The following is a 27671-nucleotide window of genomic DNA, read 5'->3' on the forward strand; positions in this document are numbered from 1 at the left end:
CCCGCCCCGAAGCGCGCGCGCCTCGGCAGCCACGCCCCCTCCCTCCCTCTCGCCCGGCGCGCGGCACGGGCGGCCAGAAGACGAGGAGGAGGAGGAAGACGACGAGGAGGCCCCTTCGCCTGCCCCGCTGCCTACCGGGGCCGGGCTCGCGGGGAGCCGCGTCCCGCCCCCGCCCCGCCTCCCCTGCCTCCGGCGTGGGGAGCCGGGCTGAGGCGGAGAGGGGCGGCCGAGAGGCTGGCGGCTGGGCTCGGTTTCCTGCTCAGTGGGCGTCAGTTAGGCCCCGGCGGGCCCCGCCCCCGCCGCCGCTCGCCCGCCCTCCCCCTCGCCGCCCGGCCGGCCCGCAGCTGTCACTCAAGGCGGCGGGCTGAGGCCGGCGGCGGCGGCGGGCGGAGAGAGAGGCAGCTACGCCACAGCCCAGCGGCGGCCATTCGTGGAAAAATAGGCCGTCCCGCTCCTCCCAGCTCCGGCTGCGACCGGCCTTCTCCCCGCTACCCCCACCCCACCCTCCGCCTCCTCCTCCTCCTTCTCCTCCCCCCTAGAGCGGCGCCTCAGCGGGGCATTAATGCGGGATGAGCGGTATGTAACCCCCTCCCTCTCTCCCTCCTGTGCACACCCCTCCCTCCCTCCGCTCCTCCCTCCACCCTTCATCCCCCCCTCTATCCCGCCCTCCCGGGTTCCCCCTTTTCTTCCCTGCTTCTCCCCCTTCTTACCCCGCTCCCCTCTTCCTGCCCCTCCACCCATCCGCGCTGCTTCCTCTTATGCCCCCTTTCTTCTCTTCCTCCCCTGCCTGCCCCTCCGACTTGCCTCCTCCGTACCTCCCTCCTCCATTCCCCCTTTCTTCGCTAACCCTCCCTCCTGTGCACATCCCTCCCTCCTTCATTCCTCTTTTCCTCCCTCTTTCCCTCCCATGCACAACCCTCCTCCTGCCCCCTAAAGCATCGACGGCCACTGAGTGGCCGTCGATGCTTTAGGGGGCAGGAGGAGGAGGAGGGTTGTGGGTGGTTTTTTCCTGCTGTCTCTGGGAGAGGAAACCAAACCTCCCCTTTCTGGGTGTTAACTCTCCAGCCCCCATGGGTTGGGTTTCAAACCACGTTTCTTAGGACTCGTTCTTTTGTAATAATGATTTGCGCTGTTGTTTTTATGAAGAGGTAAAGGCGACAAGCTGGGAATCAAAAAGGATATGCTCGTAGGTTTTTGTTATTGTATAAATGAAGGTGAATAATTAACCTGTTACACTTGATATTTTTGCAGATCAAAAGAAGGAGGAAACTATGCCCACAGAGGGAGAGAAATCTCCCGAGGCAGAGAATAACAACAATAATAATAAAAAAGGGAAAACTGGAGGCTCACAGGTAAAGCACACACACCCGAATAGGGAAGTGCCCAAACTATTAGCATTTAAAATTAAATGTTCAGCTAACAGCATTTCCTGCTCAGGGCATCTTTCTTTGGGTTGGATGAAATGTAGTTGGTTGGGTGCAATATTTTTACTGCCTGGACATGTTTTTTTGATTGCATTTTGCAGTGATCAGCTGCTTTCCATGTAATAGAAGCATTTTTTAAAAATTCCTTTATTTTAGGAGGAAAAAAAAAGACTGGATTGAGGATGCGGTTGAGGTCCTGGCTGTCACATATTCATTGATAATTGAGGACTTTATGTTTAAAGATTACTTACAGAAATACATACTTCCTTATTCAGAGCTGTATCATTGGTCTCTATGCAGAAGCTCTTTTTTTTTTTCTCTTTCCTGTGTAAACCTTAATGCTTCTGATAGTTCATACTCATGCTCTTCTGAATCCGTTCTGTTTTCTCTCTTCATGGATAGGATTCTCAGCCTTCGCCTCTGGCTTTGCTAGCAGCCACTTGCAGCAAAATAGGAACTCCTGGTGAGAATCAAGGAACTGGACAGCAACAGATTATTATAGATCCAAATCAAGGTTTGGTGCAGCTTCAGAATCAGCCACAGCAGTTAGAATTGGTAACAACTCAGCTTGCTGGAAACGCTTGGCAGCTTGTTGCTGCTGCTCCTTCTGCTTCAAAAGAAAACAGCGTTGCTCAACAAGGATCTTCTGTTGCCTCGAGTGCAGGAAGTCCCTCCAGCAGTAACAATGGAAGTACATCTCCTTCAAAAACCAAATCGGGCAATTCTTCTGCAACAACCCCTGGACAATTCCAGGTCATTCAAGTACAAAATCCAAGCGGTAGTGTCCAATACCAAGTGATCCCACAGATTCAGACAACAGAAGGTCAACAACTTCAAATCAATCCATCTAATGCTACTGGTCTACAAGACATACAGGGACAAATTCAGCTTATTCCTGCAGGGAATAATCAAGCTATCCTCACAACTGCAAATAGGACAGCTTCGGGGAACGTTATTGCTCAAAACCTAGCAAATCAGACAGTTCCAGTCCAAATTAGGCCTGGTGTTTCCATACCACTGCAACTGCAAACTATTCCTGGTACTCAGGCACAAGTTGTAACAACATTACCTATAAACATTGGTGGGGTAACCCTGGCGTTGCCTGTGATAAACAGTGTAGCAGCTGGAGGAGGTTCCGGACAAGTTGGCCAGTCTACTGAGAGTGGAGTTTCCAATGGAAATCAGCTATCGTCTACACCTGTCACTTCTGCCTCTACAATGCCAGAGTCTCCTTCGTCATCTTCCACCTCTACAACCACTGCCTCAACATCTCTTACGAGCAGTGACACACTAGTAAGCTCTGCAGAAACAGGCCAGTACACAAGCACAGCAGGCAGCAGTTCCGAGCAGACCACTGAAGAACCTCCAACAACTGCTGCAGACTCCGAAGCCCAGAGCTCCAGTCAGCTTCAGTCCAATGGACTACAGAATGTCCAGGATCAGTCGGGTTCCCTTCAGCAGGTCCAGATTGTGGGTCAGCCTATTCTGCAGCAGATACAGATCCAGCAGCCTCAACAGCAGATTATTCAGGCCATTCCTCCACAGTCATTTCAGCTCCAGTCAGGGCAGACTATACAGACCATCCAGCAGCAGCCTTTGCAGAACGTTCAGCTGCAGGCAGTGAGTCCAACTCAGGTGCTCATCAGGGCTCCAACTTTAACACCATCAGGGCAGATCAGCTGGCAAACTGTACAGGTTCAAAATCTGCAGAGCCTTTCAAATCTTCAAGTTCAAAATGCTGGGTTACCCCAACAGCTAACCATTACCCCTGTGTCTTCAAGTGGTGGCACAACCATTGCCCAGATTGCACCAGTGGCTGTTGCTGGTACCCCCATCACTCTGAATGCTGCCCAGCTTGCTTCAGTACCTAATCTTCAAACAGTAAGTGTTGCCAACCTGAGTGCTGCAGGTGTTCAAGTGCAAGGAGTTCCTGTTACCATTACCAGTGTTGCGGGTGAGTGGTCTGACAAAGTTTTGGATTTGTTTTGGTTTGGTGGTGTGGGGTTGTTTGTTTTTTTTTAACTTTTGCAAGAATCCTAGACAGTCTTAAATTAATACTTTTTTCAGGATTTTCTGTAATAAATGTTAAACCCTTAACTGTGAAGAATTACCTTATCACTAAAATTTAGAATTTAAAAGAGGCGACACTTCTAAACACTGAGCTAATATTACCACTTGTGTCAATTGAAATGGAGATGTTTGTATCTGATAAACTATCCTTAAATGATCCTGTTCTCCATCTTATTAAAGACTTGTAGGCTTCGGGAGTGAATGTAAGACTTTGTTGTTAGAGCTCTGATATGTTTAAAAAACAGCAACAGAAAGCTTTTTCCAACCAGGCAGTATTTCCAGTCTCTGCATGGGGGATGTAGGATGAGAAAAGTGACAATATGTGAACTGGGATATCTTGTGATGTGTTATGCATTTGTATGGAACTGTTGTGTTCTGCACTAGCTCCTAAAGTTGTTCCCTTAAAAACTTGAGTTCTGCAAAGAGATTGAGTGGAATAAGGTACACTTGTGCACAACGTAGTTCCTGTGACTTGTCTTATTAAAAAAATAAAACCAACTGGTAACTGTACCTCAGCACTTGCTGATGAACTTTTGATATGTATTATGAAATGCCTGTTTGGTTATGCTGGTCTAATAGTTGGGAAAGGAGCTATTAAAAGGCTTTAGGCTGGATAATGGAGCTTAGTTCTAAAGTAAATCCTGTGCAAGGTCTCTGCAGTGTCCCACAAGGGCAGCCCTATATGTAAAACTTGCTAACTTTTAAAGTTTCCGATAAAACTCGATTTAGGTGTTCTCTCTGCCAGTTTGAGAACTGCTTACATGAGTTTGGTTTTATTTCATACAAGTAAAAGTCTTTTACTGTAGTAATTACAATAAGCTCTTGTCTTAAGAGCAATCCAACTATAGACACAGCTTTTTAGCATAAAACTGTAAGAAAAACCTCATATTTAACGACTGTCCAGTTTGCATGAACAAATGTTAGTATCATATTGACTCTTAATCTGTGTTTTTGTAATCATATACTAAGAGGAGAAATGTTTAACTGGGAAAAGGATTGTTCCCTTTAATTGAAATATTTTGAGGAGACTAAACATAGTTTGATTATAAGAAATTTGCCATTTGGAGAATTTCATCCGCTATGGTGCGCTTTGGCACTTGATGGCATGCTGAAATAGTAAGAGCTGGGTTGGATGCACTGAACATGGTTTACTCAAGGAGTGTTATGGAAATGTTAATCTGGATAATCAGAATTAAAATCTTGACTTTGTGTTTAACTGTAATGGTTAAAAAGGAAGTTTTAGCTACCTGGAGCTGACCAGCTGCTACAATATGCAGTCCAGTTTGCCTTGAAAAAATTTTTTCTTGATGGGAAGGTGCTGGTTGACTACAGTTGTTAGACAGAAGTTCCTGCTTTGGTAGGGGACTCATCGTAGGAAGCCAGCTTTGGGACCAGCTTAGATCTGGGGGTGCAGGAAGAACCTTGCTGCATGCAGGTCTTTTCCTGCTTACTAATGGTGTACAATTGTTTAGTACACACTAAGAGGTATTAGAACAAAAGATTCTGGTATCTTGCTCAGTTATCTTGCCTGCACCTTTGATGGCATGTGATGTCTTCTGGAAAATAAAGGGATTGAGATTTATAACTAAGGATGAAAGGAGGGGAATGAGTCACAAGTATGGTCCTGGAGAAGCCAAGACTTAGTCATACAGAGTTCATATGTTAACTAAACTTAAGCTTTGTGACCACTGAATTCCCCTTCACCTTTTTTTTTTTTTTTTTTTTTTTCCCCCAGATAGGCCTTATGGCTGTTTCCATAGCACTTTTAATTTTATGTTAGCAGCAGTGAATCCTCCAATCTTTTCTATATTCCTTTGTATATAAGGTACTATTTCTGTTCCCCAAGGCTTGAGATTATGGAGAAAGAACAAACTTTGAGAATGTGAGAGATTAGTTATAATTTCCTTCTTATTTATCTCTACTCTCCTGTGAAACTTCCTGATGCTACACTCTGGGAACAGGAGACATGGTAGCGTGGAGAGGAGAGTGCAGAGCATGATGTGCAGTCCTTAATGCTATATTAAGTATTCAAGGGAAAAATGGTTATGAAATAGAAAATACAAACATGCTAAAGTCTAAACTTTGCTTGCTGCTTATAAGGAACAAGCTGTCTTGATCAGGGCTATTAATTTCCTCAGATTTAATGTTTTATATTTGAAGTGGGGTTTGCTATTTTTGTTACAGGAAACATTTAAAAAAAATAAACTGTTTGGTTACCTCAACATCTGCAGACTGGTATTTCCATTCTTTTTCTGCAGTACCTAAGCATGTCAGTGTGAACTCTTTTGTACATTAATTGAACTCTCCAGAAGTGCATCATTTGCTACAAATGAGCAGTAGTAGGTGTTAGAAATGAGCTCTATGGAGGATGTCCAGAGGGTGTCAGGGAAAAGACTGAGTGAAGGACTCATCCCATGCATTGATGCAGGTGCTCTGACTTTGTTAGGAAGAAAGTAAGTTGCTTTCTCCTTCAAGCAAATCCAACCAATCAAGCCAGCTGAGTTTCAGGGTGGAGGGGGAATAAATCACAGTAAGTATTTGTCCAAAATGACTGTTCTTTTGCTTGTGTTGTATTTCTGCTCCATGAACATTAGTTTTCCTGGTTGTTTCTACAATGGGGTAATTTAGGTACTTTTTTCTTAGTTTTTCAGTAGTAAATGAAACAGTAAAAGCAGTAGAACTCTAATTAACTGCAAATAACAAACATTCTTAGCTTAAAATTATTAAGGAAATGTTAAGCGTTTTATCAAATGGATTCTAAATTTCAAAAGAGACAAATTTCACCTTGGGAAGAAAAATATTAAAATCTTCAAGTAAATAATATATTTCAGTCTGCTTTTTTTAACCTTTGTTACTTGAAGTCTCTGGTCCCAAGGTGTGTAGGCTCTACTGTAAACCAAGCAAGATGAGTGTGGGGTTTTTTTGTTGTGTTTTTTTAAAAGTTCAAATGTTGTTCCTGGTAAGTAAGTATCACACTTCGGGTTGTATGTTGTGTGTGGTCAAAAAGCAGGGCAAAGCAGAGAAGTTCTCACATCTTTTCACTTTTTGGCCTGAGGGAAAACTCATTCGATATCAATGATATAGAGGAAAATTGCTTTTTTACTGTGAGAGTGACTGAACACTGACACGGGTTGCCCAGAGAGGTTGTGGACTCTCCATCTTTGGAGATATTCAGCAGTTGTCTGGACATGGTCCTGGACAACCTGCTGTAGGTGGCCCTGCTTGAGCAGGGGGGTTGGACTGGTGCTGTCCAGTCTGCACCACTCTGATTCTGTGGAATTTTGCTGAGATGTACAAAGTGTCAGTCAAAGCAGTAAGTAAATGTACAGAAGAAAGCTGGATGAGAAGATAGAAACTAAATATCTGAGCCTTAAAAACAGATCTTTAAACAATTAGTTAATTAAGAGCTAATCAAGCAATGGACTACATAAAAGCAACTGTGTTTACCTGAACATGCAGGTATGTACAAATACTGGCCTTGCTATGAGATCAGTACCTGTCATGGCCTTTAAGCAAGCTAGTTCTGTACAAAGTAAATTGCATTTCTTCTGTGCTGTATGAACTGTAGTTGTTTTATATGTGATTCCCTGTAGAACAGGATAGCCTTTAATGTTAATAGGTGGTGACTTCTGAATTTAGCCCCTGTGAGCTTGGGGACAAGCAGGTACTGCACATTTCCCTTGCCTTTTTTTCAAGGCTTTTGCTGTGATAGCTGTAGACAAAAGTTCAAGGGATTCCTGGCCCCCTGACCCCCATCCCCTTCTTAAACTGAGGTATTCTTTGCCTTTTTAAAGCTTATTTTCAGGTTCTGTTATTTGTCCGGATGTGTTAATTGACAATATAAGTGACTCTGTGGGAAGGAACTTGGTTTAGTACTAGATGATTCTAAGAAAAATATATAGTTCATAAAACCATTTCCTTTCGATGGGCTAAGTTTTTTGTCCCTCAACACCTTGAGCTTTGAATATTTTTTTTTTTAGGAATAGCATGGAATGTGAACATTTGTGGATGCTGAAGAATATGGGGTGAGATAAAACAGACCAGCTAATCTCTAATGAAATACTGAGAATTAAAGGCTTCCCTGTAAAAGTTCTGTGTTCTACCTGTAGGATTTCTTTCACTGGAGCCTTCAGAAGAGGTCACAAGCTTTTTCTGAACTTGGTCATTGTTTTTGGTGACAGTGGAAGTCCAGTGGTGGTGATCATGTCTTTTCGGAGTAATTCCCTGTTTCTTACGGAAAAAGAGTAGTAGATCAGATTTGTATCTACCTTAATTATGCATCTTGAAGTAATTTTATGTGATGATGATGGTGTTTGTCCCATACAAAAGGGTATGAGACACTTTTGTTTTAAAAATAGTGAAAAACATTACTTGTATTTTATGCATACTTACTCCAAGCTTTGTTAGTTGCTTTAGGCAAAAGTGACCAGATTCCATCACCTTGCAACTGAAGTTCAAGCCATTTTGTTTAAGAAGTGAGGTGACATGGCCTGAATTATGGGGAATTTGGTGTTCATCCACCAAAATAACCTGGAGGAATGACTTCTGTTCAGTGGAACAGTCTGTTGCCTGACAGTACTGGAACTGGAGAGTTAACTCTTCTGCAGAGATGTGCTGTGGATTCTAAACCATTTATTAATGACACTGAAGTTCAATACCAAGTGTTCTTACTGGGACACTTTAAAAATGTAGAACCTTTGCCTTCTCTTTCATACTCTGTAGTAATGTGAGTTACTGAGGCATTTTTCTCTTTGACCAGCTACTTTCATTGCACTGCTATTAGCAGTTACGCAATTTGTCAGTACCTCCAGGTCTCCTCCTGCTTTCTCATGCTTTTTCTCATTTGTCTACATCCAACTTCAGCCCGTCTTCAAGGCTTTCTCTTCCCTTTTCTTCTTTATTAACTCTTTTTGTGTGACAGTCACTGGTTTTCTGACTTGCTGTTCAAAGACTGAAGACATTGTTTAGGTATTACTGTCATTCTGGTTCAAACTTTGCAGAGGAGTTTGAAACATTCTACCAAATTCTTTAAACAGGCATAAAATGATGCATAAGATTAAATGCATGTAGCTCAGGAATGGTTACTGGAAAAAGGGAAACATCACATCCATTTTTAAAAAGGGTAAAAAGGAGGACCCTGGGAAATGCCAACCAGTCAGCCTCATTTCTGTGCCTGGTAAGATCATGGAACAGATCCTCTCGAAAGCTATGTCAAGGCATGGGTGACAGATCATTAGAGACAGCCAGCATGGTTTCATAAAGGGCAAATCATGCCTGACTAATCTGGCAGCCTTCTACGACGGAGTGACACCATTAGTAGGTAAGGGAAGAGCAACTGATTATCATTTACTGTGACTTCTGTAAGGCCTTTGACATGTTCCCACACAATAGCCTTGGAGAGTTGTGGGTTTTATGGATGAACTATTTGATGGATAAGGAATTGGCTGGATGGCCACTTCCAAAGAGTTGCCATCAGTGGCTCAATCTCCAAATGGAGATCTGTAATCAGGGGTGTCCCTTGGGGGCTGTATTGGGACCAGTACTGTTCAATATCTTTATTAATGATATAGTGGGATTGAGTGCACCCTCAGCAAGTTTGCTGACAACACCAAGCTGTGTGGTGTGGTCGACATGCTGGAGGGAAGGGATGTGCCATCCAGAGGGACCTGGACAGGCTGGAGAGGTGGGCCTGTGTGAACCTCATGAAATTCAATAAGGCCAAGTGCAAGGTCCTGCACATGGGTCGGGGCAATCACCAATATCAATACAAACTAGGTGATGATTGGATTGAGAGCAGCCCTGTGGAGAAAGACTTGGGGATATTGGTAGATAAAAAATTGGTTATGAGCCAGCGGTATGCATTTGCAGCCCAGAAAGCCAATTGTATACAGGGCTGCATAAAAAGAAATGAGGCCAGCAGGTCAAGGGATGTGATTCACTCCCTCTTACCCACTCTTGTGAGACCCTATCTATAGTAGTGTGACTAGTTCTGGGGTCCCCAGTAGAAGACAGTCATGGACCTGTTGGAGCGTGTCCAGAGCAGCTCCATGAGAATGATCAGTGGGCTGGAACATGTCTCCTATGAGGACAGGCTGAGAGAGTTGGGGTTGTTCAGCCTGGAGAAGAGAAGGCTCTGGGGAGACCTTATTGTAGCCCTTCCATATACAAAGGGAACTTATAAGAAAGACTGAGAGCCTTTTTATCAAGGCCTGCCTGTAGTCACAGGGCAAGTGGCAGTGGTTTTAAACTGAAAAAGAGTAGGTTTAGATTGAACATGAGGAAGAAATTCTTTACTGTGAGGGTGGTGAGACACTGAAACAAGTTGCCCAGAGAAGCTGTGGTTGTCCCCTCCCTGGCAGTGTTCAAGGCCAGGTTGGACGGGGCTTTGAGCAACCTGGTCCAGTGGAAGGTGTCCCTGTCCATGGCAGGGGGCTTGGGACTAGATGATCTTTAGGTCCCTTCCAACCCAAACCATTCTATGATTCTATGACTATGAGTCAAAGGTGTTTCTGACCCTGTATGATGCTGACTCCAGGTGATGCATATGAGAATAATCCACTCAGATACTCTTCCCACCATTCAGTGATCTGCAGCTCAGGTCCTCCTGAGCTAGAAGTGGGATTTTGGGGTTTTTGTTATGTTTAATAATGCTTGATGGATTTCTTCTGTGAATTTGTCTTTTCTGAGTCTGTGTAAATTTTTTACATGCTCAATACTTGTCTGCAATAACTTGTGTCTTAATTGTTGTATAAGATACATTTTTATTTAATGTTCTCAAACTCCTGTATTATGAACAATTAAATGATCTGATTCACCTTTATACCACTCATGATCTTCTATTATCTCTATCACATATGCTAGTTATTGATGGAGGGGAAGGTGTTTAGTCTGAAGTCCTAGAATATTACCCCTATGTTGCTGAACAAAAGGAAATGCATTTTCATGACAACACATAACCTGTGGGTGTCCTTGCTTGTGTTAATGTAAGTATGTGTAGAAGCAGAATGAGTTGTGTGGCTAAGCAAGGAGGGGTGCCTGTAGGTGGTAACAAGGTAAAAAGGATTTAAAATAGCCACAGTATATATAAGCAAAGTGGCAAATATAAATATCAAGGAGTTGAGGGATGGTGGTTGCATGACATGATCTTTTTCTTTTTTTTTAATAAAATGCAGTGTTTCCCTGGATGTTCATTGGCAAGCAAGCTGCAGCAAACACCTTGAAAGAAACAAGTTGCAAGCTATGGAATCTGCAGTATAAGTACAAAGAACTGAGCTATTTTCCACAAAAACAAAAAATGCAGGTGTTTTTCTTGGGTTTTTTTTTACTTCGTAAGGTGTTACTTGGCATTCTGAGGGTGTAGTTGGGAGGAGTATAGAAATTTAGCATACTTTTTCCAAAGTCATGAGAGGTCATTTACAACTGTTCTCAGGTTGCCTTGGGCTGAGAGTTGTTGCAGAAGCACAGTGTTCTAAGTATTATAGCACAGGCATCCTTTTCAACTGCTTCAGAGTAATTATAGGAGAAGCATTTAGTCTTCTAATGACAAAATTGCTTTAGTTGTGGGATTTTCTTAAACTGAAATTCAAAATAGTGGCAGTAACAGTTTAACAACAAACTATGCTGGTGAAAACAAATGTTTGCCTTGGTGATGGTAGCTTAAAAATTAAGTATCAATATACTGTTCCTGAACTTTATGCATAAGGAATGTTCAATCTACTTGTTCAGCTAAGTTACCTACAGAGAATAACCTGGTAAAAATGCCTCAGTAAAACAAGCCTTTTCTGCCTGGTCTGTGAGCAGCAAGGCATGACTTCATCATTACTTCTAGATAGTGAGAAGGGGAAGCACTTGAAGTATCATCTTTGCTCAAAATTGCCAGGTGAAATAAGTTTCTAGTGAGCTGTTTCTCTGCTATTAGCTTCAAGAATTAAATGTAAGTTCTTAAGACTTCAGAGAAGAATGTTACTAAAACTGTATTTCCCTGTTGGAGTATGTGGTCTTAAAAATGTGTCATCAATACAGGTGCACTCTCTGAGAATATCAGGTTTTGCTATCCCCTCTCTTATTCCCTATTGTCAGAAATTAGAGCATATAGAGCAGGAAATGAATTGGCTGAACTTTCTTGTTCAGAAAATGTCAAGCAAGAAAACTGAGTGATACTGTACATCTTCATCAGCCTGCTTTTGGGTTTGGGTTTTTTCTTTTTTTTTTTTTTAAAAGGGTGCTTAGATCTTTACTAAGCCAACCCTCTTGTTCTTCCATTACTACTCAGGGGTAGAGGGGTGGCAAGAAGCATATTCAAAATCTGATTTCAATAGCTTCCTCAATGTAACTTAAATAGTGGAGTACTTAGCTTCATATGATTTTGGTACTGGTAGATAAGATAAATTCTTACTGTTTTAATATATTAAAAATGTTTAATGGCAATGGTGATTATTGAAAAAAATCTAGCTATATATGGAATGGGATGTTGTGTTCTAAGGGGAATATTAATTTCAAGAATAAACAATGTTGTTGAAAAACAACTGTTTTTCATTGGTCAGTGATTTTAATGGATAATTTAGTTAACAAAGTTGTTTTATTTCTATGCTGTAGGATAGTAGCTTTGGAAGTAGCCAGGACTGCATAACAATGTAACTTTTATAATGAATATTTTGCTTTTGTCATGACACTTTAACCAAAACAATAGCTCTGGACATCTGCAGTCTCTTGAGAAACGTATCATCTTAGCACATGCTTAGCTTAGTTTGGGATATAGTTACATAGTTATATGGATTTCTGTATGCATCCATCCTTAAGAATGGAGTTTCCAGTGATGTTTAATACTATTGCCAGTGGATAACAGTCATATACCTTGATCAGCTGGTTGTTGGTAAACCATGTTATCCTGACATGCATACTTAGTCTAGATTGGCAGACAACTATCATTTTGTTGTGAAGAGAAAATGATCAGTTAATATCGTCCCACCAAAAAAGCCTTTGGGGTACACGTTATGTACAAGTCTGACTTTCCTTAATTATAGAGTAGTTTCAAGTGATGGTGTGACCACTTTTTCCTTGAGCAAAATCCTGAAGTTTAAGAAATATGGGCCTTGATTGTCTTGTTTCTTTGGTCATCAGGAAGTAACTGATGAAAACATCAAGCTCTTCAGTTTGTTCTGAACCAAAAAGGGAGACTGTTATCCCTTTAAAACTGTATACATAATGTTACAGAAGATGGCAGAACTTCTTTGGGTTTGGATTGAAATTTACATGGCCCTTCTTTTGTGATTCTATAATATATAGCTTTGTTGGTCCTTGCCTGATGAAGACACTAATAAAGTTACAGTTTTTACATCTTTATTAAACAAATTAGTCTTTGTATTGGTTAGTCTTATCTACCCATAGGCTATTATAAAATCAAGGCTTGTGTCTCATATTTAGTCTTGCTGTAAAAGGTCTTTAAAAATGTTTTATGAATCTCATTTTTCCTGATAAATTTTAATTACCTTGCCAATGTTTTTTTATTCTCAATAAATTATCAAATACTATACAACTTAACCTAGTTGTAGTCAGCTATCTTTCTTTCTGTTGAAAGGATTTTCCATGTATGTACCTGTTAACTAATCCCTCCTGTGCTCAGAGGTGTATTTACTTTTATCTTGATCAGTATAAAGCCCACATTTCATATAGCCAAAATGTTTACTTCAAGGACACTCATGAACCTTCTAGTCAAGTGTAAAATATGTAAGCTAGCTAAACTGTAGTCAAAAACCACACAAAACACAACCAAAAAACCCCCACCCCTACCCCCAAAAAATCAAATGGAGTACTGGAAACTTAGTTTGCATTTTTTCATGTCAGCCTCCTTCTGTCCTTTCAAGATTAAGCTATTAGTATTTCCATGGTAATATACAGAAATTGAAGCAAGATGCTAAAAAACACTGAGACCAGTATTTTAGTTTCCATATGGCAGAAGTGTGTAAGATAGGCATTTGATTTTATTTGGGGGTGGGGGGGTTGGGATGGGGTTTTTTTGTTACAGTTTGTCAGGTGTTGAGCTCCTCTAGTCAGACTGTAGAGACTAACAGTCAACAAGTTTCTTTCTAGTTCTATCCCTATTTCAGAGTTAAGGGGAAGAATCAGAAAAAAGACCTGGGCCATGTTCTGTTGTAGCTGTCAGCTGTAGAAGAACCTAAGAGTTGGGGTGGGGTGATCAGGTAGAGGGAGATGTTCCATAAAAGTAAACTTTAAAACCTCCATTTCTTATATCTACTACTAGTTTCAATGCCGTGCATCTGGCACTCTGCAGCGCAGTTGGCACTCGAGCTTTCAGGTATCTATTTGCTCTAAGGTTCAGTATGCAGAGAACTACTTGTGTTCATTTGCAGAGAAGTGTTCCTGAACATTCATCCTAAATACACTTTTCCTTTTGACTCTTTTTTTCAGTGATGCTGAAAATCAGCGTTCTTTGAAAGGGTCTCTTGCCTTAACAGTAGTATAACAAGTTATTTTTCTGATTCCAACTCATTCTTTAGAATGCCTAATAAATTTGACTATATTTTCTTTCTGTTTGAAGCCACAGCATCCATAACAACGAGAGACATTGCCTTGCTTTCACTGAAACCTCTAGTTGGTTTTGCAAGACTAGATTTTGTGAGACTGTAGCTCTGTGGTTGATTTTTATGTTGTTTCTGTATAAGTGTTGTACTTGTGGTAGCTCTTTCCTATGTTTAATAAAGTAATAAAAGAAAACTGTCTTTCAGTTTAATAAAAGATACTACCAGCTGGGAAAACTTCTGTCTGAAAGTACTGAAGCAGTGTCAGGTTGTCCTAAAGCACTTGGGTAAAGCCTTACGTTTTTGAAAAGTCATTAAATCGCCTTCATGAAACTTTTGGGGCATTGTTTTGTCTTTGTGTTACCAGTAAGATTCTTGCACAGAAAGAGGAAGACTTCAGGTTTTTTTAAGGTGTTTAAACCCCTCAAACTCTCTTTTTACTGTCTTAAATCTCATGTTTTTAAGTGGTATTTTTCACAAAAGTTAAGCTTGATTATGATGCTGTTCAGTAATTTTTGAACAGACTGAGACATTTGATATAGGAAGTTTTCGGAGGAGAGGATTAACAAGCTCTTACAAATCTCGTCAAAGTTGGCAACAGACAAAAGATCAAAAGTTAGAAACTGGCTTCAGTGCCCCTGTAGGAGGTAGAAAAGGCAGATGTCTAGTTGGTGTTGCAGTTTGCACTGGAAGCTTTCTGCTTTTAGTAGCACCTGGACACAATGTTGTGGTGTGCTACCCAAATTTCCTGCAGTAGTTGGGTGGCTCCAATTCCTCTTTCTACTCCTAACTGATCTCTACAGAATGTGTTGGTCCCTTGTGTCAGCCCTCGTTTCTGTTCTGGGGAACTCTTCTTCTGTCACATATTGTTTCTTCATAAATCTTTATAAACCACTGCTTCAGGGTAGAAGAGAGGGCAGAGTTGTCTGCGTACCATTTAAGTAGCACTGAATCACGTAGTTTTCTGTGTAAATACTGAAACTCAGTGTTGTCTTTGCATATATTTAATTTTAAGATATGATTTGCATTTCATTTTTCAGCGTGAAACCTCCTTCGAGGTAGATTTTGGTTGGAAAAAAATGATCTCTGACTATAAACTATTGCCCCAGACGTTTTTAAATTTTAAAATCTTGGCTATATCTTAAAGTATTATCTTTTATTATATATAAAAATATATTACAAATAAATAGTTTTATAAAATAAATATATGTAAACATATATAAATATCTTCTTATAAATTATATGTCATTGTGGAAAAAGAATATTAAAGGATGTTTGCAAGCTGACTGTACTTGTTGCATGCAGGGGAAGGGGAGATGAGAAACCTCTTTTCCTCCATTGCTTTGCATCAGTAAGTTGTTGAATGGGTGAGTTGCTGATGCTTGCAGAGCTTTGGAACTCTGCAGACTGTCATTTACTTAGCTGTCCTGTAGTAATATACAGTGGACTATGAATGTCAGTTGCAAACTTCTTTCATTTTTGGAATATGCAGTTGAACAATTTTATTTTTTGCAACATTAGCCGCTCTGGCTCTAGGTACATTTTGCAAAGTGTTTCTCAGATTTTGCAGTAAGATGCACGCTACTGAGATAACTCTGTCATTAATGCTGCCATCTTTTTGACAGCTGAATGCTGGTTGCACAACAGCAACAGGAAATCTATCAAATTGTTCTGGGGAACCAAGTACCAGAAACTAGAAGTGTCCTTGTCTTAGCCTTAAATCTCTCTTTGAATATCCATTTTTCTGAAGTTTGACTCCCATGATTTCTGTGGATCATTAAAATTAAGTCCTTTTCTTCCCTTTCTGCCCTATTTGCCTCAAAGAGTAGTTTTTCATGCTTGCTACTTCAGGTGAACAAGGATAGGAATGCACGTGCAATACGTAGTAAAAGGAAACTTGTTTTGACTTACGATGGATAGCTAAGCCTAATAACCATGGTCTTCAGTGGTCAGTCGCTCTGTAGAAAAGTACTTCCTAGGTACCGTGCATTTGCTTTCTTAAATCATCCAGGTGGTGTTACAGGAGTTATTTTGCAAATTAGCCTGAAGCCTAAAATTGAGACACGCGTGTGTGTATATATATTATTTGGCTTCACAGTAATTACTTAAAATCGTTGCGTTTTCTTGCATAAATGTGTTACAGACTCATGTGTAGGAGAAAACATGAGTGGTAACTGCTAAGATGCAGTTTTACTGCAAAATTGGAAAGCCGAGTAAGCGATGCTGAGGAACAAAAGATGTACAATCCTTTATCTTGATAATCTTTTTATCTTGTGATAATAAGTAATGTCTTAAATGCTTAAATGGGAAAGATTAGTGACTAAAATCATACAGGTTCCTCTGTTTGAGAAGCTTTAAAAATTCCTATAATGTTATGCTTAATTACATTCAGTCATAATCATATATGCAATATTGCAATGAGTGAGAATCTTACTGCCCTTGATTTGCAAAATAAATACCCTATCAGGTTGCCTTGTTGTTTGCATGTTGTCCTGTCGTCAAAGAAATGGTCACTATCCAAAAGAAAAAGAGACCTTAGACCTGAGAGAAAATTAAATGCAATGGAGTAGTTGGTATCAGTGTTATTTTGTACTCTAACATTTTGTTGTAACCTGACAGCATGTGCAATAAAGTTCAGTCATACACAAGTTCAGTGATGATTTTGTTAATTAAGAATGTTTCACAGTTTCAGAAAATCACTATTAAGAAATCATGGGAACTTGAGAAAAACGTACCTTCTAAAAGCAGGTGCAAATGTGTGGTGACTGCTTTGACAAGTCATATAGAATAACATAGATGAACTGAAGTGTGACTTTGTTCATGTAGTGATTTGTTAGACCTCTTTCTGAAATCTGTTGAAACATGAGAGCTCTTGTTATTGAAAGGTTTGATTATGAATGGTGAAGTATAGTGATATCGGGCTTTGTGGTTTGGAGTATGTTAGGAAGAAGCAATGTCAAGTGGTCTCATGACTGTAGCAGAATTTGTGGAAGGCTTTAAATGGTATTTTAATGCCCCTAGTAAGAAGTCATATAGATTATTTTTAATAGGTCTTTTTTCTCCATCTAGAAAGTGTCAGGACATCATTTTGTTCCTGTATGGGTAACATGATCTCAGCCACCTGTTTTTAGAATAAGCACAGTTTGTTTCAAATAAAAAGCTAATTTATATCTAGATCTCTCTATTGAAAAATCCTAATTTTATAACCTTTTAGAAGTTGTCCAGATTTAGTTTTGTAGACTGCTGACAAACTCGTATCAACAGTTGAGTTTTCTCAGTATCTTTTCTTCAGTAAACTTAAGAAATAATGAAATTCCTTTATCTTCCCTGAATAAGTATAAATGATGTAGAAGTTAAAGCATGTAGTGATCCATAGTGGATTCTAGTATATAGTTTAAAAAAAAAAATCAAAATCCCATACAACTCAAGACTATAGCAGGCTCATTTTGAGATTTAGACAAGGGCATGTTCTGTCAGCTGTTTTGTGAAAATTTTCTGATTTTTCTTCAAGAGAAAAGATTTTTCAACTGGTCTAAAATAATTATTTTTACTCTCAAAGAACAAGAATTTTATGTTTAATAGTGTTAAAACGAGAAGAGATGCATTTTTTTTCTATCCTGTATACTACTAGTGGGCTAGCTTGTTGGGATGCTCTTGCAGGAGTTCAAAACAAAAATTAAGTCCAGGAAGTACATTCTTGAACTTCCCAGTGTTTTCTGATAACTATGTAAATCTCTGGCAAAGAGTATTTATCAGATATGTGTGCTTCCTTCAGTTACTCTTTACCTCAAAAAGTAGAGATTTGCTTATCTAATATTGTGGCCTGGATCTTTAAATAAGGCTATTTGTGTGATATTTTGAGAGTTTCAGAACATTCTGTTCTGAATTTAGTAAGTGGAATCCAAGGGAAGGGAGTTTAAAATAACAACTCTGTGAGATTAATTTAAAGAAGAAAATCAACATTCACATTAGAAAATGTAATAACTTTGTTAATGCCATCTAAAGAGCAGTCATTTAATTACTGTTTAACTGAAGCCATACAGATAATGTAATTGTCTTCCTGAGCAACCTTACTTCTGGCATTTTCTCTTTTGTATTTTTATTGTCACCTTTACAGTTATTGTGAAGAATTTCTACTCAAATGTATCACTATATTATGTTTAATAAATAGATTAAGGTTGTAGCTCAGTAGTGTGTATCCTATACTCCAAGATATGTGTGGCACTCACATGGAAGGGGAGAGAAGTTCAGAGCAGATGAAGTATGTGTCAGCAGTGGTACTTGATATTCTGACGAAAAGAAGTATCAGAAGACCTTTGCGTGGTTGGTCTTTTCATGACTTAGAGACTGAAAGTTGGTTCGTATCGAATCAGCACAATATACTGGATTTTTAGAAATGCTGAAAAGGCTTCCCCATAAATGTGGATTGGTTGGATCCAGAAAAAGTTATGTGCTGGACATTCATCACTGCAGCACTAGTCATGGAGTGAAAAAAGGAGTTGTCATCCTCAGGGTTCAAGCGCCTCAATTCACATCTGATTTGGAAAGCTTTGGTCTGGCAGCCTGGGAAGGAAGTTGCACTGAAATTTTAATATCAGATTCAAGAAAATTAGAGAGAAAGGGAAAATTGAGAGAAAATTGTGCTCTTCAGCTGTGTTCTGACCACAGACTGGTTAGGTCCCAGGATGTGTTTTTCTCAAATAGGACTTTGTGACATGGATGGAGACATCCCTCTAACAGACTGTAACAACAAAAGATAATTCTTATTAATGTACTTGAAAACGTGACTGATAGTGAAAATAGCGTAAGAGGCTGCAGTAGGTGTGGCTATAAGATCTGTTACATGTTTAACTTTGCAGTGACCATTCATAGATTCATCATTTGTGGTGGTGTTTTGTGAATTAAAGGAGTTTGCATCTTGGGTACGTTTAACAGAGTGAGTGGTCTGTTTGCTGAGAAAGACCACAAGCTGAGCAAGTTCTTCCAGTTAATTTATTTACCTTTGGCTAACCAAAAACTGCAGCAGGTTTTCAACATAAGCAATCACATTATCATGTTAAGATGAGCATTAGATGTAACAAAAATGATCAGCCTTTTTTGACTCTCGTTATTCATAGCACTCAGTCAGCACTTCAGCGGCTTATGAGCCTGGCAAGGAATTGCTCCTGGACTAGCACTTTCTTTGGAAGTGTCCTCTTCTGCCACTGTTAGACCCAATTACTAGATATTACTATTTGCATTCATACCACAATGTTCTCCTTACCCTATCATATTGTCCCTTAAGGATTCTTATGAGTGCTTTTTGTTCCCATTAGAACATGGGAAATAAATTTATTTCCAGTACATTGCTATTCTGAAAAGAAAGATTTTGCTGTATCCTAGACATATGGAGGCTCTGCACTCAAGATTAACCCTGTAATTCTTTTTCTGTGATTCCTCTGCTGCAAATACCAGACTACTTTTAGATTGTTTTGTTGTTGTTTTACTGTCTGTCCAACAGCAAGTGGGAGTCAGACATCTTTTCTGGGTTTGTCCTCATTCTTTTCAGAGAAGTGTAAGTACTCAGCATCTGTCAATATTTGTGGCCTGCTTAAGAAAACAAGGAATTCATGTTTATTCATATCTAGGCAGATCAGGTGTAAGTTCCAGGTGAAAACCAAGAGAGATAGCTGGGGAAATAGCTGGTCAGTGCTTCTGGTGAAAATAACCTGGTACTGACCTAGCACAAGACAGATTTATTCTCTTTCTTGTAGCCAACAGTGGCCAGTTAGAGGACAGTCAAGTCACTTTGGGAGGTTCTTTGTATATCATGTTATTTAGTCCTAACCTATCTGTATGTATGTGGTGTGTTAGGTTTCATCTATTGCTGTTATCATGGTCTTGTACAAGATATATATTGCTCCTCAGCATGTGAATGTGAATGAAGTAGTCATTATCCTGTGCTGTATTGTATATAAACTCACTTGATAGCTAGGCAGTTTAGACTTCAGAGAGAGTGTTTTTCTCAGTCGTTTTCCCATTGATGATGTCTGTTACAGATGCTTGGGAAACAAGTTGCAGTACCCACTTGAATCTCTCTGAATCATATTACCTCCAAGGGATTTCTAAGTTTTAAATTAATGCTTCAATATTAAGGACTTTAAATCTTAAAATATTGTAGTCTATTCTAAGGAATTCTGGTTGGTCTTTACACTCTTTCAATAAGTAAGTAGTATTTTCTCATTTCCCATTTGTATGAAGGCACTGAATTTTTGAAAATGGCAGCATCTAATGATATTTTTTTCCTGTTCCTGTTATTGGCAGGACTGGTATTCAATGTTGTCAGATTGTGGCTGGAAGTCACATCTCTGTGTCAGATTTAGTTTGTGACATTATTTTCTTAGACTGTATGGTACTAACTTTTTAAGCAAATGTCATATTACCCTGCTGCTCAAGAAACTACTCTTCTTACCTATATTGGAATAATCTTTATTTTACTTTAATATCAAGACGGTGATCCTGATTTCCTTTGATCAAGAAAGCCAATGAGATCAATGAACTTTTGCAATGAAGCTGAATTCTTAATTCCTCAAGTCAATCTTAGAATTCCATTTGATTCTGTCAAGCTGCTTTTCCAGTCTTCTTGAAAACGTACTCCCTTCTGCAAAACAAAATCACAGTATGTCTAGAGTTGGCAGGGGCCCATAAGAATCATTGGGTCCAACTCACTGCTCCTCACAGAACCTAAACTAAACTAAATCATATAACTGAGAGTGTTGTCCAGAAGTTCCTTGAACTCTGACAGGCTTGGTGCCATAATCACCTCCCTGGGCAGCCTGTCCCAGTGACTGACCACCCTCTCAGTGAAGAACCTTTTCCTAATGTCCAACTTGAACTTCTCCTGATGCAGCTTCATTCCATTTCCATGTGTCCTGTCGCTGGTCACCAGGGAGAGGAGATCAGCACCTCGACTCTGTTGCCCCCCCTTGAGGAAGTTGTAGACTGCAGTGAGGTCACCCCTCAGCCTTCTCTTGTCCAAGCTGAACAAATGAGGTGACCTCAGCTGCTCCTTGTAAGTCTTGCCCACCAGCTTGGTTGCCCTCCTCTGGACACACTCTAGTAGTTCAATGTCCTTCTTATATTGAGGCACCCAAAACCGCACACAGTACTTGAGGTGAGGCCACAGTGGTGCAGTGCAGAGTGGGACAATCACCTCCCTTGACTGGCTAGCTGTGCTGTGCTGGATGCACGCCAGGCTATGGTTGGCCCTTTTGGCTGCCAGGACACACTGTTGGCTCAGATTCAACTTGCCATCAACCCAAATCCCCTCCTTCTGCAGGGCTGCTCTCCAGCCTCTCATCGCCTGGTTTGTACGTATAACCAGAATTACCCCATCTCAGGTGGAGAATCCTGGGAAAAAAACCCACAAAACCAACAAAGCTCTGGTATGCTAGCTTGTTCAAGTCTAGTCCTACAACATTTATTTCTCTTTGTGACACTTCCTTTGTGGCTCAGTTTTGATTCAGGACAGATTGCAGAAGTGACAATTCTGTATGTGCCATACAGCAACTTTTAAAATTAATTAATTGTAGTTTTCTGAATGTAGATATGCTTTCAAAGGTTATTAGAGAGACATTAGTCAACAATCGATTTAACAATATTTCTGTGTAAGATTTTGTTTAATGGTTTCTCATTTATCTCAGCTTTTGAGAAAAAACACTTTAAACTAGTTCACATTTCTTAGTATCAGTAATTTGCAGTCTTGTACTGTTCTAATAACAAATTATTGTAAACAGGGCTATCTAAGCTAGCAGGTAAGTACTCTGGTAGTGCTTCAGGAAAATGGCTGGATTTAATATTTGTTTTGTGGCTTCCCTTTAGGTGGACTTTTGTTCTATAAAGCATAATAAGTGAAATGCACTTATCTTTATGAAATGACTAATAAAACGTACAAACACTTTCTTATTTTACAGGTCAACAGCAAGGACAGGATGGAGTAAAAGTACAGCAAGCCACGATAGCTCCTGTTACTGTAGCAGTAGGTGGCATTGCTAATGCGGCAATTGGTGCTGTTAGTCCTGATCAGATAACACAAGTGCAGCTGCAACAAGCTCAACAAGCTTCTGACCAGGAAGTGCAACCTGGCAAGAGATTGAGAAGAGTTGCCTGCTCATGTCCTAATTGCAGAGAAGGAGAAGGAAGGTAAATGTAAATTTTATCAGGATGTATTTAGGCATCTTATCACAGCTTCCCTCATTTGGGCATGAGATTTTCTTATATTGCCTACATTTTTTGTTTTCTATTAGAAAGTATGTTTATATATTTCTTTTTAGACAGGGGATTATATTTGTCTCTATTAGCACGAAATATTTTTCCTAATAGCTAATAATATTTTAGAACGTAATTAGTTACCTGTTTAAATTTGATCTTTTTAGAGGCAGCAATGAGCCAGGAAAAAAGAAACAACATATCTGTCATATTGAAGGATGTGGAAAAGTTTATGGCAAGACATCTCATCTTCGAGCGCATCTGCGCTGGCATACCGGTGAAAGACCATTTATATGCAACTGGATCTTTTGTGGCAAGCGATTTACAAGGAGTGATGAGTTACAAAGACATAGAAGAACCCACACAGGTTGGTCAGCCCTCTCTGTATGCATAGTACAGCAAGTCTGAATTATAATGGCCATGGTTAAACAGTGATATCAAAGTTCTAGGATCTCTGAAACTACTTTTAAATGTAAATAAAGTAACTTTAAAACAGAGGAAGTGGTAGATTTTAGTTTTCATCAATTCAAGCTGACTGATATCAAATAAATAAAACGAGATCTGTTCAAACTGTTCTTCTGTACCTATGCTAGAAAAAGATGACCTTTTCATCACAGATAGCTGACGTACATTAGCTAGTGCCTGCTCTAAATTTGACAGATTAGATCAGGCATGTAGGATTGGCCATGGACCAGGGTCATCGCTTCTCACTTGGATTAGCTCAATCCTTAGGAAATTTATTAACCTAGTCCATACATCAGATTTGGTCTTCTTGGGAAGTTTCTTGAAGTTCCAAGCGTGAACTGATAAAGCAAGGTCTCTTAAGAGTTCAGATTGGAAAGGTGGATGTTCTAGAAAATGAAAATTATACCAGCCTTCATATTTCTAGCCCCAAGAAGGTGTGCCTTCCCTCCCCCTCCACTTTATAGTATCAGAAGATAGGACTTGAAGTCTGAGCACTAATTACATTTGAACAGTGACAGGACTTTTTAGTATGTTGAATTTATCTCTCTTGACATAGATTTCATACATCCTCATGGAGCTTTGGGATTCATGTTTCTAAATTCCCTTCTCATCACTGTAATCTAAATAACAAATATTCTTAAAAAAATGCTATCAAGTTGTTCTTTCAGGGCTTTTACCTCTCCTACTCTGTTAGGTTTATGGAAGTTTATGAAAATTTTCCTGTGACCTGAAATTCAAACTTCTCACCAGATAATCACAGCATAGCAAATATTTGTTGAGAACATTTTAGCAGTGAAGAGTAGATTGCCAAAAGCCTGTGACTGTACAGAACACACCTGGAAATCAGACAGGTAGAGAAGAAAACATTGTATCCTTTTAAAGACCCTTCAGATGTTGACTAGAAAAGGGTCAGATTCAAATGATCAAGCAGTGTTCCATTCTCCCTTTCAGTAACATTTTGGTTTTGTTCTTCTTTTAAAAAAGGTGAAAAGAGATTTGAGTGCCCAGAATGTTCTAAAAGGTTTATGCGAAGTGACCATCTCTCGAAACATGTCAAAACTCATCAGAACAAGAAGGGTGGTGGAACAGCCCTTGCTATTGTTACCTCAGGAGAACTGGACTCTTCAGTTACTGAGGTTCTTGGTTCTCCAAGAATTGTCACTGTTGCTGCCATTTCTCAAGATTCAAACCCAGCAACCCCTAATGTTTCAACAAACATGGAAGAATTCTGAAAGGATCATTTATGTGGACGCCTAGTGCTGCACTTAAGTTTACATACCTTTCAGGATATGGAAGTGGGCTGGTAAAGTGGATTACAGAGCAGGAAATCATGCTTTCAGTCATGATTTCTGTAAGTGTTCCAGGTTGGAGGGTCAGCATGGGAAGTGTACACCGGTGCAACAAGACAAAAATTTCAAAAATACAAACAGCGCAAATTGATGTACTGGATAAACAGATGGGGGAATATTATTTCCATACTGTACTTTTTTAGTTATATGTCTGTATATCATGTAATGATTTTAAATGAACCTTCCCCCCCTATTGTATGTTAATGTGTTTATAAAATCAGATAATATCGATGTAAACCAGGGTGGACCTTGACTAGGATTAATATCATTTCATGAAGGTACTTTGTTTTTAAAATAAATTTGTAATATTTTCATGAGAACATCATTTTCCCGTATGGCACAGCAAAACTGAATACAGATGAACAGCAGTGGAAATATTTTAAGTTTTTCTGAGTCCATAGAACACGTCAGTTGATTTTGGCCGTCTTTTCTCAAGTTTTGGAATTACTCAAATAGCAGCTGGATGATGCATGCTGTGAAGTGGTTCTGAGATGGACCTCAGATTAATTTTGACCACTACATTATAGTAGTGTGTATAAATGACAATCAGTAAATTCTAATTCCTCTCTTTGTTTGGAGAGCTAAGGTTATGTAGAATTAGTATATACAGTAGGCAAGATAAAACCATAGAAAGATATTAACATAAGATTTTACAAAAGTAATGGTATCTTTATGTAGGATGAAAAATGAATATGGCAACTTTTGTGTCAACTTTTGGTATATCATTTCATTATATTTTAAAATATTTGTGGTCCATTTCTAACTCGTAGGTTACATGAATCATAAAAACTCAGTTTTAAGCATTTAAATGTTTTAATTTTGTTAGAATTCATGGAAATTAATCAGACAATTGAGTGTTGTAGCTCATTCTCCAGTATCTTCTCTCTGTAAATACTAGTTTATTATATTGTGGTTAATGTGCTGAGTTCTTTATGCTTTGACTTAATAGCCAAAGAAAAGAATTAATTATCACATTTTAACCAAAAAAAAGGTATTGAAAGTAAACATTTTCTCTCTTTTCCCCTAAATATTACTGTCTTTATTTTCTCTTCAAGGATAATATGTGGGCTGGTAATAAGTATCTGTTACCTATCAAATCTTACATTGAGCCTCCAACCACAAAGCAAACTGGGGAAAGAGGAGTATAGTTATCTTTGTACTACACAAGTTTTGATTTCAAAGGTTTGGTTACATTTTCAGATGTGCCAGTTTAATAGGAATATAGAGGAAATGAAAAACAACAACAAAAAAATCAAACTGCATTTTCTATGTGAAAACTCCAGTACGTACAAGGAGGAAAGATGGCCAAATATTTCATACTCAGGATTTTTAATTACTTCCCATGGGCATAAATGTAACCTTTTACGCATAACAGTCATTTGGTAGTAATTCTCATGACCAGTTTTTTAAAAAATTTATACTCCAAAATATTTTTGATGTAACTAAAGGAAGTACAGTGCAAGAAGGATTTTTTTTTTTTTCCCTGAAAATTACAAAAGGAAGAATGTGTTTGGTAGCTGTTAGTATGAGAGACAAAACAGATACCTTGTGCATTCCCTCACAAAACATATACTTCTCATCTGAATAATTTATCAATCTTGTGGTGTTTTCTGTATTTTTGAAGCAAGAGGAATACCAATCATTGTTTACACTGTGTACACTTTAGGCCAGCCCTTTGTAGCAAAATACTAAGCTGAAGGTATTTTATACTTTCAGTTTACATAAAAAGCTTTGAGATTAAAGAAAAACAATTTTACACTGTGGTTATAAATTTCAAGTTTCTTAAAGCTTTTGTAGACTTGTGACAGAGTCTTTAAATTTTAGTTGGGTTTTGTACATTATTTTGTATATTTTATTTAAAGTACTCTTAACTGATGTATCTGGATTTAAAACATCAGAATCAATTAGATGTTACATTTAATACAGATGAACATTAGGTAGTATTAACTGTTAATTTTATTATATAGGAAATGAAACATCAAATATATATTTTATCATTATGCTTCACAATCAGTGCTATAAATTTCTTTATGCAAAGAAGAACTTTCCTAATGTTAATACCATGTTTCCTACAAGTTAACAATTTTTGTAAACTGAAGTTACGAGCATTCTGCACAACCATTTCATATATAATTTTTTCATGCATACATATGTATGCAGATAGGAAACTGAAGTCATTTTTAATCTGCAATGAATCCCTATTATAGATGTATCAAAATCTAAATCTGGTTGGCTTCATAGCATCTCAAGTACATTAACTTGTGTTAGCAGGTGCACATTTTACCGCTGGAATTAGAAACATTTTGACAGTCTGTTCTGCATACCATTCTGAATCCACTTTTCTGTCTTAAAAGGATCGTAAATTTCAATGTCCTTTATTTGACTCAGTGGGATATAGCTGTTGTAAGTAATAGGGCACAGATGTGCAGTAGTATCTTGTTTAATGGCATTTCACTGTTCATTCCCTTTGCCACCATTAAAAATTTTGCTTTATTGTAAGTATCAGTGCAAAGTGTATTTACCATGGTAGAACTCCAGTGTTAGAATAGTTTTTTTCTTAAAATATACTTTCTTTGGTTAGGTTTGTGTATGTGTTGCCGATTACATTAGAAATTGGTGTTAAGTCATTATTTATCACATTCTTTCACGAGAGCAGTAATAAAAGTGTGTAATCTAGGAGAAAAAGTTAATTTGTCAAAGTTAAGTAAGCATGATGTTTAGGTCCTATTTTTCAATTTTATAACTGTTTTATTGCAACAATATTTGTATTTAAGTCTTCATTTTAATGCCTTGTGGTGTTTTTTTATGCATGTCACTGAATTGTCATCCCGCAAGAATTGATGTGCAGCATAGGGTATTAAATCTACATAATGATTTTGAAACAGAAAAATAGTTGATGGTAAAAATGTAAATGTTTTGCAAAAATTCCTTATAAAAAGTTTTGTAGTAATATTTCACTTGTAAATTTTTCTAAAAAAAATGGAAAAGGAAAAAAATGAGAGTAACATTTCCCCACATCTAGAATTTAGAAATTAATTCTGCCAGCAAAGCCTGTAAGGCATTAATTTGACACTTTTACAATGCTGATTTGTATAATTTTTTGGTGGGTTTGGAACTAAAACCATGTACAAGTTGTTGCCTGCAATAACATTTTGCAAGTAACCTATTAAAATTCCCTTGAGTTTAAAAGGTTTCTTCATTTAATTACTTACAATATAAAGCAGCAATAAATTATGTTTGAGTGATAATCTGTTCATCAAGAAGAACACTAGAAAGCAAATGCTTCTCAATGGGGAAAGGTTGGCAGCAGCTTCTGGATTTGTGTAATTAAGACCTGTACTTGCTGGTCAGCGTTTCCCAACTGGCAGACTCCCAGCAGGGAATTAAACCAGCAGATTCTAGCTCAGCATGAATTCTGTGGGGTTTGTTCAGCTCTTGCGAATGGAAGTTATAGTTATTCCTGAACATACCAAGGGAATAACCAAAGGAAAAACTTTCCTAAGGTAAGGAGTATGTGTACGCGCGCACACACACACACAAAAATAAATAAATAAAGGTCTTAAAAAAAAAAAAAAGTT

At 38.8% G+C, this 27671-nt stretch overlaps 1 protein-coding gene across 3 annotated transcripts; it reads left to right on the plus strand.

The window, feature by feature from the left end:
* On the plus strand, positions 1-27283 carry SP4 (Sp4 transcription factor). Of its 3 annotated transcripts, none has more exons than XM_074837100.1 (6): positions 1-576; positions 1252-1352; positions 1827-3378; positions 21985-22213; positions 22447-22646; positions 23729-27283. In XM_074837100.1, exons 1-6 carry the CDS (start codon positions 570-572, stop codon positions 23974-23976), a joined length of 2337 nt encoding a protein of 778 aa, XP_074693201.1. In that variant the 5' UTR covers positions 1-569; the 3' UTR covers positions 23977-27283. The 3 variants fall into 3 exon arrangements, with proteins under 3 accessions (XP_074693201.1, XP_074693217.1, XP_074693209.1); XM_074837108.1 differs by lacking the exon at positions 1-576 and adding an exon at positions 922-1148; XM_074837116.1 differs by lacking the exons at positions 1-576; positions 1252-1352 and adding an exon at positions 920-1186.
* The last annotated feature ends 388 nt before the right edge of the window (positions 27284-27671 follow it).

Source organism: Strix aluco, chromosome 1 (assembly GCF_031877795.1).
Source record: "Strix aluco isolate bStrAlu1 chromosome 1, bStrAlu1.hap1, whole genome shotgun sequence".
Lineage (NCBI taxonomy): Eukaryota > Metazoa > Chordata > Aves > Strigiformes > Strigidae > Strix > Strix aluco.

Bases quoted from the DNA above. Each gene is read 5' to 3' on its own strand.
- SP4 (XM_074837100.1), top strand. The intron at 1,353-1,826 runs GTAAAGCACACA...CTTCATGGATAG, and splicing joins GGAAAACTGGAGGCTCACAG to GATTCTCAGCCTTCGCCTCT. The intron at 3,379-21,984 runs GTGAGTGGTCTG...CTTATTTTACAG, and splicing joins TACCATTACCAGTGTTGCGG to GTCAACAGCAAGGACAGGAT.